The sequence below is a fragment of the Lepisma saccharinum genome, chromosome 6 (assembly GCF_977018435.1).
Source record: "Lepisma saccharinum chromosome 6, izLepSacc3.1, whole genome shotgun sequence".
NCBI classification, from domain to species: Eukaryota; Metazoa; Arthropoda; class Insecta; order Zygentoma; family Lepismatidae; genus Lepisma; species Lepisma saccharinum.
The window spans coordinates 53,643,106-53,654,474 of NC_139234.1; the positions used below are offsets into that span (position 1 = coordinate 53,643,106).

At 39.9% G+C, this 11,369-nt stretch overlaps 1 protein-coding gene across 1 annotated transcript in view; it reads right to left on the reverse strand.

The window, feature by feature from the left end:
* Positions 1-1,334, reverse strand: part of LOC145989073 (venom allergen 5-like) — a 29,193-nt gene extending 27,859 nt beyond the window's left edge. The window contains exon 1 of the mRNA XM_083124368.1: positions 1,252-1,334. Coding sequence (XP_082980494.1) covers positions 1,252-1,308 — 57 coding nt within the window. The 5' untranslated portion in view covers positions 1,309-1,334. The remainder of the gene's footprint in view (positions 1-1,251) is intronic.
* Positions 1,335-11,369: the final 10,035 nt, after the last annotated feature.

Genomic DNA, 11,369 nt, shown 5'->3' on the forward strand with positions numbered 1-11,369 from the left:
GTATTTGCAACAAGACGAGTCCGAGAAATAGACAAAAGTACACACGAGGCAAAAACCACACGCTGCCATGACACATCTTGTTTCGTCTCGTCTCGATACGAGGAGTGCCCACAGGGGTGAAGGCTGCGCCATCGAGATTATTTGGGGGATTTTTTTCCCTTCAAATAATATAAAATTCAACATTTTGAACAAAAACATATCGAATCCGCATTTCTAACTTGTTGTCACAGGAAATTTTTACTTTAACAAGTTAAATTTACACTGAAGATAAAATCCACGTAATTATTTTTATGGGTAACTAAAATAATTATATTTACCTCAAGAAAACGGGTTTGTGAGTTCTTTGGAAAAGGAACCGTATTATACAGTATTATCACTCTGAGATTTACTTTGTGGCGATTACGATATGGTTTGAGGGCGTCAATAATATAATTGGACATGAATTTAGGGGGAATGCGCCATTAGCCTTGGGGGGGGGGGGGATGGGCACCCCTGCTCGATTCAATCCCTAACGTTAATGTGCCTCGACGGGTAAAAGTACTAATGCTCTCCAATGAAACAATAAGTAAATAAAAATCGATGGTAGCAACAAGAGCTGCATACAAAATTAATCTTAACTAGGAGGTTGAATTTAAACTTCAACAATCTCGGATTCCTGGTAAAGTAAGAAAAATATAACATGTTTTCATAACACATCGATAATGAATTTGTTATAAGTATATTTACATAAGCAAGGAACTTTTTTCTGACACATAAATATAATAATTTCGTGTGACTTTTGCGAGCAAGAAAATAATATCCACATGCAGACAGGTGACATCCAGTGAACCAGCCTGAAATCAAGATACACAACTATGGGCAAAATTGGTCACATACTTTGAAATTTTAAAAACAAAACGAAATTATATAAGAAGAGAATTCAAAATTGTTTGTGATATGATTTTTTAAAAAAATCTTTTGTACAACTAATATTTTTTTGAACTTGTAAGAAAATCATTTTTGGATAAAAATTGAAATTTCTATTTTGGTATTTCTATTTCACAGCACTCATTAACAAGAAAATATACCGTAATCACTGATTAATAACACTATTTAAGCAGTCTAGACTATTATGGTCTATTCCATAAACATAAGGCGATGTGTTATCTCTCATGACATACCGCGTAGAATTCATGCGTTTTACTTTTATGTAACGGAAACATTTGAATAACGAATAGTATTTAAAGTAAAATGAAAGAACTAGGTACATACCACGCAACCCAAAAACTTCCACATGTCGGAACAATTTATGCATTTCACAAAAGGCATGCAAGAATCAAGTGGAAAATATACGGGTAAGCCTTAGGACATATTTTGTGCTCTGATAGTTTCGTGTGACGTAGGTTGATTAATTGAAAAACTTGAAATTATGTTATTGTTATTGTTGTTGTTATTATTATTATTATTATCCATATGATCGTCTGACTCACTCAGGTTAAAAATATCTTATGTAGCCCACTTTCATACAATTTTTAGAGAATGGCATGTTGAATCATTACACGAAGATACAGACTTTGTATTTTTAATGTCAAAATAGCAATGTTTGTGCTCAACCCGAAATTTTGCGAAATGTGTGCGTTAGTATTTCTTTACTTAACACCAAAAAAAATTCGATTCTGATTTGCATGCCCATATTATTGTGCATTCGTTGTCGTAAAGTGTGTATTTCGAAGTGTATAGCTCACGTATTTACTCTCGAGCCGTATGGAAATTCAATACCGGGTGGCCAGAATTAAAGTTACCCAACTCAAAGCCCTCTGTAGCCTGTTTGAGGCATCGTAGAACTCTGAAATTTGGCGAATCCACTATGCAGACCATGGGGCAGAGGATGGCGATAAAAAAATAGTTCAATTTTCCGCCACGAGGTTGAAATGTGGCGTTGTACTTCCATGATGGGTTGTAATAATGACGTAAGCTCGCGCACTAGTCGCAGAATATCGGGAACAGGCGCAACCACGAATTTTTGTCTGGGGGGCAAGTACCAAGATAAAATAATAATAATAATTTTAATAATAATAATAAATTTAATAATTATAATAATAATAAAAATAATGTTAATAATAATAATGTTACTAATAATGTTATTATAATATTATTATTATTATTGATTCCTTTATTTTACTTCGCTTCTTGTGCCACTTTTGGCTAATTTTCGAAGATGGGGATGAGTGATGGCATAATGAAAATGATGAATGGATACTCGCAAACATCCATGCCCAAGCCGGGATTCGAACCCAGGACCAACATTATTATTATTACTATTAGTAGTGGTAGTATCAAAGACGTTATAATCCTCGTAAATTACGCAAATAGGGGGTAAAAGTTTATGCTATCGCATTTGTGTTCGAACAAACGATTTGAATTATTTTTCTAACAAGTTCAATTTCACATTAATAACGGGAAACAAGCACATAAACCATTTTTGAAAGACAGAAAATGCTTGATACATACATTCCAAATAGGCCATAATTCTTTTTTACATTAACATGTATAACTTTCATGCACGATATACTCGTATGTTCGTTCCACATATATTCAACGTGGAGTGACGTGGACACTAAAATGTGTGCGTATTCAAAGTTAATTGATACATAACATATATCATTGAAATACATAAGTCAATCAATTCAACTATGAAATGGGCTTAAAACACCAAATCAACCGACGAACCAACTTGGATCCAATTTTTTACAAGCTGAAATCAATATTAATTTAATAGGGCTCAAATAATTTCACGGAACTCCATGGCATTATATCATTTACAACTTTTCTGCCTCCCAGATGGTGTAGTGGTGTAGTGTTAATATCGTCGACTTGTGATCAAGGGGTTCTGGATTCGATACTCGGTGGAGCTATAGGTCCAGTCCCGATTAGCCTTTCTGTGCATAAAGTAGACTTTTAAGAAAAACAAAAATCAATTACCAATTTTACAACTTTTTTTCATTTAGATCGTTCGGCGCCAAGGGCCGTCTTCCGCCGTCCCCTACCTACGGTTCTGAAGTTGATAAGACTAAGAAAAGAAGGTATTGCGAGCGAAGCGAGGAAGAAAATTTTACGAATAGTATTTTTATTTGCATAAAATTTGAAGTTCTGAGCGGTAATTGCTCCCTGCAGGCACACTTGGCCGTCAATATTTTCCCTTCTTGCCACTTCGGTGGCAACTTCTTCTGCAATCGGCCGGCGGCCCCTTTCTGCTGCAACACCCAGATCTCCAGTCTCTTCAAATTTCTTCATCATCTTTCTTAACCCATGCGTCGTCATGGGCCCCTTTCGAAGTCCTTTTCTATCTTATTTAATGGCATGGTGATCACTTCCGAATTTTTGTTGAGCACTCACGTTAAGTGATTTAGATGAGTTATTAATTAAACAATTGTTAGTGGCTGGAAGTTTCGAGAAAATAATCTCTCGTTTATTGCAAGATTGCAAGGTAAAGGCAAATTCATAACCAATGGGAGCAATTTACGTCATTATTACAACCCATCATGGAAGTACAGCGCCAAATTTCAACCTGCTGGCGGAAAATTGAACTATTTTTTCTTTATCGCCATCCTCTTCCCCATGGTCTGCATAGTGGATTCACCATATTTCAGAGTTCTACGATGCCTCAAACAGGCTACAGAGGACTCTGAGTTGGGTAACTTTAATTCTGGCCAGAGAGCTGCACATCGGCTAGAAACGCTTACTAGGCCGACCTGGCTGGCGAGCGGGCGAGTAAAACTGTAGACCTGGGTTTTGACCCGTCAAGCATCGAAAGCCCACGCGTAACTGGAAGGCCTTGCAAGACGAAGCCCCCTTATCTTCAGCGAACGCTCATTCCGGTTTTGCACCGTCTCCAGATACATGAGTCACGCAGTCACCTTTGCCAAATTTCAGATTCTAAACTGGTCAAGGGCCACTTAAAAAGGTTAATCTCTTTTATAAATTTGAAATTTCAGACATCTATTCCTTGGTAGAAAACATTTGTATCACTCACACCCAGTGGCGGCGATTGGGTTCCAAAACTAGGGGGCCAAGGTACAAATGTGGGGGCGGGGGGCAAGGAGAGTTTAATTTCTCTTGGTACATGAGGTTAGCGTAGCGTAGTGCAAAAGTGGCAAAACGTGGGAGGGGGTCAAATGCACCCTCTCGGCCCCGCCCCTAATCGCCGTCACTGCTGACACCTGTAAAGGAGTACGAACCAAATTTCGCAAAAGGTGCTATCGTAAATATTTTGGAACTTTGTGTGACTGGTGGTTGTTCTACATTATACTTTTTTGAGGGGTGCTCTTCTATGGCGCAGTGGTAGTGTCGTTGCCTTGTAATCAAGGTGTCCCAGGTTCGATACCCGGTGGAGGCACATGGTGGTCCGGATCCCACTTTAAACTATAAGTCCAGCCCCGATTAGCCTTATTGTGCATAAATTGACGAAATAAATAAATAAATAAATCAAACAGATTTTCTCTCTGGTGTAATTTTGCCAATTCAATATCCGAATTAGTTGCTCAAGATCTCCTCCCCCCTGTACACTAAGGCACGATGGTCCATAAAATGAAACATGAAATCAGAATTTGCATTTTAAAAGGTTTTTGCATATTGTCATCTCTTTCAACAAATCGTCGTTCGCTCATGTTGTTGCTAGTTATCTAGTTCTACAGACCGCATTGATAGTAATATAATTGTTAGCTTGTATCTTCATACGGGTGCAAATAGTAGGCAATGCTATTTACACATTTCAACAAACAAACAACGTAAAAATGAAACCGAGCGGAGATTTACGATTTCAAGACCAGAAAAGTGAGCTACAGTAACACGCCGCTGGAATTTTCATTAACTAAAGTAGTAGTAATAGTACGTTTTTAAGATGTTCTTTAGGTAGTAAGACAACTAACTGAAATATCCTTAAATGTGCTAAACTTTTTTTTTAAAAAAAATCAGAAATACGAACTAATTTTTTAAAAATATAACCTATATATTATTTAATGAGTCGTTATTTGTTTCCTCATTTCAAAATTTGTTGGATGTAAATGTCACAAACCATGGCTTAAGTAGAAAATATCGAAGGACGCACATAAAATGTCTGTGCTTGATAGAGCGGGGGTGAGGGGTGCGCTAAACCATAAACCTGTCTAGGGGCCCGAAGTATGTACCTATAAGCTCTTCGACACAATCGATTTCAACATCAACAAATCTTAAAACGATAGTCATTTGCCACATAAGTGTGAAATCTTTGGTGTAATCAATTTATACAGCTAATTTGACTTTTTCTAATTAGCAATTTTCACTTTCTTGCACATTAATTGTACTAGTTAACTTTGAATTTTAGGTAATAATTGTGAATCTCATTTTGTTGTTACGTCTTAATGTTCTTGTAATATTAAATATTTGACGCAGTGGCGTAACAAAATCGTAAAGTACGCGTCCGCAAGAAACAAATTTGGGTCCCTCAAGTACAGTCAGATTCTTACATGAAATTTATGTAGTTACTTAGAATGGCTGGTTGTGGCTACAGTTACATTAATAATTATACAAATCGATGCTCTACCTCTGAATTTTCACTTATTACAACATAACTTTCTTAGACATTTATGTATGTATTCAAAAGAAGAAAATACAAATACTTACTTATCCCCTCCCCTCTTAACAGCTGGGTGGATAAAAATAATGATTTTTATTTATAATTTTTGATATGTTTTATTTAAATCGATATTCTTTTTGGCACCGTACGCATAGCCATATTTTTCATATAGTAAGGCTTTTTCTGATAAGCGGCCCAGTAAAATATTTAAACAGTTTGATTAAAGCAAATAACAAATTACATGTAAATAAGCATTTCTCTGTTTCTGGAACTGAACATAATGAACCTAATATGAAAATGTTTGTTGAGTGTGTTAATGAAACTATTATAATTTCAGGAACTTTTCTTACAGTGAAAATAATAAATTCTCGATGTACTTTATAATTTTAACTTAAAATAATTTTTACAGTCCTTGAAGCCGAATTTTAGTGATTTTAACGATAGTTAGCCAAATATCAGCTGCCATATTTATTTACAGTTTAATGAAAATGACACTATTTACGTTTTAACATGATTAGTATTTTGTATATTATTCTATTTAAAAAAGTGCTATTTTTGCTTATAAACATTCTTGAATTTTAAATCAAGGGAAATTTAAGTGTTTTTTTCAGATGACATATTACATTTACTTTCGTATGAGCTTCACCCCCATCAGTACATACATATTTTGTTTCCTTTATTTCATTTCTTAGAGCCTAGTAAGCACCATTAAATGATTACGAGATTAATATACTTTCACAAAAAGTGATTCTGATATCTACAAATTTCTTGTGTACATTCTTCTGTAATTTTATTTAAAGTAATTTCAATAAGTGATTTTTTAAAATAGAATTCCCCAATTTAAATATTGATTTAAATCAACCTGATTTAAATCAAACCACCTTGCTTAACATAAAGCTGGCTTCTGGGCAGCCAATGACACTTTTACATTAGATCTTGCCCTTTCTCGTTCAAGAGAGAGAGAGATTACTGAGTCCCCTACATTTGGGATGAATCATACCATTCGACACTACCTTCCAGAAGTTTTTCTTAAGTTTCAATTTTGAGAAAGGTAGTTCTTTTTTCGTGGTTGTTACTTGAAGAGTAGGAAACAAACAGGAGACAGAGAACACTGGAACACGTGTTAACACGTGCATCTAGTGATTTTTCCACTAGTGATTTCTCAATGTCAAAACATGATAATTCCCAGTACAAAGTTTGCAATATGTAATCAAAAAGTGAGTTGGCAACGCGTACTCTTAATTAGGATTTTCACGGCCCATGCGCCACCGCGAGTATAAAGCCAGCGCAGCGAGGCCCGGAGCTCGGATCAACACACATCATCCAAGGAGGGAGTCCCTGGTGTGGTGGATACCGAAGGAAGACGCGACTGGTCAGACGAGGTCGAGATGGAAGAGAACCTATCAACAGAGACTGCCAACCAGGATGGCACGCCAGCAGCCCAGATTACTCCACATTTCCAAGATCTGAAATCCAGAAATATCGGCGCCATCCCTCGGCATCATCCCTACCCAAGAGGTGGTTTTCTTGGAGGCCTGAACCCCAGACCGGTGAGTAGGCTAGATTCTGAAGAATCTCGCAAGAGAGAACGCCAACACTCGATATCCAGTGCAGACCAAGATACCAACTCCGATGGTTTTCAGTTAGTGAATCCAAGGAAAGCTGCGAAGCCTAGTCAATCTGTGCCGCTTGCTGCCTCAGTGCCAGTGTCCAACGCATATCAGCTTCTTCAGACTTATACCAAGGACTCTGATTCTATGGCAGGAACATCTGCCACCAACGGACATCAAGATGGAATTGAATTCGCGGGTGAAACAACTTCGTCCAATCGCAAGATACCTCCGATATTTATTTACAATGTATCGTCCCCGCACACATTTGTGGCTACGCTACACAATATTCTGAAATCCGAACCGCGAATTCGATATACAGCTAGCAGTATCCGAGTTCACTGTCAAACAACTGCTGACTTCGAATCTCTCGAACGCAACCTCACCACCAAGAGGATTGAATTTGCAAGTGCACCAGTTCGACAAAATCGTCCTCTGAAGGTCGTAATCAGGCAATTACCTATCGACGTGCCCTATGATACTTTGTTTGCGGAGCTGGCAAAGAAAGGCTACGATATGCAAAATGTACAACGCATGACGCAGAGGGACCGAAAAACTCACGTCCGGAAGCAAATACCTCTGTATCTGGTCACACTTCGCAGAAACGAAAAGTCTGCAGACATCTATACAGAAGAGTACCTTTCCTATTATCGGATCAAGATTTTGGCATATCGACCACCCAGCATCCTACAATGCCACCGATGTCAGCGCCTGGGCCACACCCAAAGTACCTGTGCAACTCGACCACGTTGTGTGAAATGTGGAAGTGACCACCTTACCGCAGATTGTCCAAAGAAGGACAGAGAAACACCCGCAGTCTGCTGTAATTGTAAGAAAAATCACCCGGCAAATTACCGTGGTTGCCGATAGTTCACCGCCATGGCGAAACGGCAAACAGTACAACCGACACAGTCTACACGCGCGTCGAATGCGAACACAGAGTCCTTGACCCCTCCAGCCGTAACCTCCTCTCAGGATGCCACCAGCTATGCAAATACCGTGAGTGGTGTGGCAGACAACAGACGACGTCAACGTCCTAAGGCTAATGAAGAAAACGAAGAAGATGTGGGCTCCATACTCAAATCTCTACTGGATATGGTTAACAAAATGCACTTCGAGAAGATATTGAAGCACATTAATAGAGGACTCCAGCGAATGTCACGCGCTACAACCAGCATGAACTATCTCACGATTGTTCTGCAAACACTCATTGAAATGCAAAGCGATGGGTGCTTTTAATCGCAATGGACTTGTACGTCAGATAAATTTGCTTGTCTTTAATGCAAATGGCATCGAAAAACAGACCTTATTGCTTCAACATTATTTATACTCACGGAATATAGATGTCGCTCTTATCAATGAGTCTCATCTTAAACCTCATATCACATGGACAGTTCCCAACTATAAAATATTTCGAGAAGATCGAATTGGTCGTCGCAAGGGAGGTCTGTTAATACTTGTTAAACGTGGCCTCACTGCTATCAAGATACCAGTTCCACCTTTAGCTTCGTTGGAAGCCTTGGCGGTGAAGCTCCATGCACCAAATGAAGACGTAGTTGTTATTTCAGCATATAAGCCTCCACAAGAAGTTCTGACCACCAACGATTTCCTTGTACTAGAAACACTTGGTGATAGAATTGTACTGGGGGGCGATTTGAACGCCAAACACGGTGACTGGCATTCTATAACCTCCAACACAGCCGGGAACGCTTTGGCTGGTATAATGGATCAGCTGGCTTTTTCCATCTCTGCTCCTCACGAACCGACGCATTATCCACGCAATGGAAGTCGCCCCGATGTGCTAGATGTCATCCTGACCAAAGATGTCGGCCTCAGCACTATGCCATTTGTAACTTGGGACCTCGATTCCGATCATCTCCCTGTCTCTGCTTCCATCGGATATGGTTTATATCAACATCAGTTCCGCACCTTACGAGAAGCTATTACTGATTGGACTCTCTTTACCGCTCGTGTCCATAATTCTGTTGACCTAACTACTCCGTTGTCATCACCTGCAGACATCGACAGGGGTGTTACTATCTTCACCAACGTCATCGCAGATTCCTGGCGCCAATCCACGACATTCACAAGTGATCCACTCTCTACTCAGGCTACTCCAGTTTTGTATATATTAACACGACTTGTGCGTTGGGCGCGCCGACGATGTCATCGCTCCAGATCGCCCATCCACCGGGGAGACTGGATGCTCCTTCAGCGTCATCTTCATCAATACTTACACCGTGAACGAATCCACCAATGGGATCGCAAACTTGGCCAATTGACAGAGCTTGATCCTACATTTTGGAAGATTGCTCGTAATTTAAATCAACGTCAACAGCCTACTATGACGGCCATTAATAGCCCTGCAGGCCCAATTATGGATCCCCAGAGACAGGCTGAGCTTCTAGCCGATCATTTTTATGATCAGTTTCAACCAAACAATGATCTTCATGACGCTGTTACAGAACAGATCGTCGATGCTGCTTTCCAACGTCTTCAACGCCAGCCTTCGTCGTTGGATGTTCCACCTGTCTCGCCTCGCGAGGTGGCAAATGTAACACGGAAATTGAAAAACAACTCTGCTGCCGGCTTAGACGGGATACCGCCAGCTGCATTGAAGCATCTGTCCCGTAAGGGCTACGTCTTTTTGGCGAAGTTATTTACAAACATCTTGAAGCTTGGTTACTTTCCACTTCAGTGGAAATTGGCGAAACTCATCGTACTTCCGAAACCTGGTTAGGATCCACAAAATGCCAACAATTACCGTCCCATCAGTTTGCTTTCTCATCTTAGCAAGCTTTTCGAACGAGTTATGCAACGACGACTTCATGAGATCTTAGAAGCTAACCATCTGCTCCCAGATCATCAATTTGGTTTTCGCCGTTCCCATGGGACGAACGAACAACTTGTTCGCGTTGTCGACTATGTAGCGATTCGTCTTGATTGGAAGCGCCGAGCATTAGGATTATTTCTCGATGTACAAAAGGCGTTCGATCGAGTTTGGCATGCTGGACACCTGTATAAACTGCGACGAATGAGGTTGCCACTCAGCTATAGAAAGGTCATAGCCAGCTTTCTCTCTAACCGAAGTTTCATTACGTCCATAAATGGGCAGAAATCGACGCCAAGACTGGTCCGTGCTGGGGTACCTCAAGGATCGGTGATTTCTCCGATACTTTACTCTTTGTATACTGCAGATGTACCCACCCCAGATAAAGGGATAATTGCCACATACGCAGACGACACTGCACTATTCACTACCGGCAAACGTGTGCTTCAGTGTCAGAAACATATGCAAACTTTCCTGCCGATCTTTGAACGTTGGGCTCAACGGTGGAAAATCAAGATAAATCCAGAAAAGAGTACTTCAGTCGTTTTTAGTCTATCCAATGCCAAAGAAGGGGCCAGCTTGCAACTATTTCAGCGAGATGTACCCAGCGCTGAACAAGTTAGATACTTGGGGGTGTTGATTGATAAACGCATTACCTTCGGACCACACATCAATGCCCAGACTAAGAAGGCCAAACAGAGGATAGGATATATATACCCAATGTTCCGGTCCATGCACTCACACTCGAGACACGCCTGCATTTATATAAAATGATGGTGCGGCCGATATTACTATACGCCAGTCCCGCCTGGCAGCATGCAGCGAAGACTCATTTAATTAAACTGCAAAGAGTCCAAAATCGAGCTGCCAGAGCTATTGGAAGGCATCCTCCTCTTACTCGCATAATCCAGATACATGAAGATCTGAATTTGGAGCTTCTTGATGTAGCACTACGACAAGCCAAACTATCCTTTTGGAATAAAATAAGAGGACACACAAATCCACTAATTATCAAGCTGGGGTCGGAGAGGCCTCGTCATTTCCGCATTAAACTCCCGAGATTGGAGTAAATTTTTGATTGTTGTGTTATGTATGTGGTGATTGTAATTATTTTGTTCACTTTGGGAACACAATATTTTAAACTTCGAGCGACAGTTGCCGAAACTTGTCCTTGTTATTATGTATATGAAGTTAATTGTTAAAGATGTTGTCTATAGAATATAACAGATTGGAGTCAAATATAAGTATGACACTCCATATCGATTATGACATATTACCGCACCGCACCGCACCGCACCGCACCCGGAGCTCAGTTGGCTCCCTGATGTCAACGGGC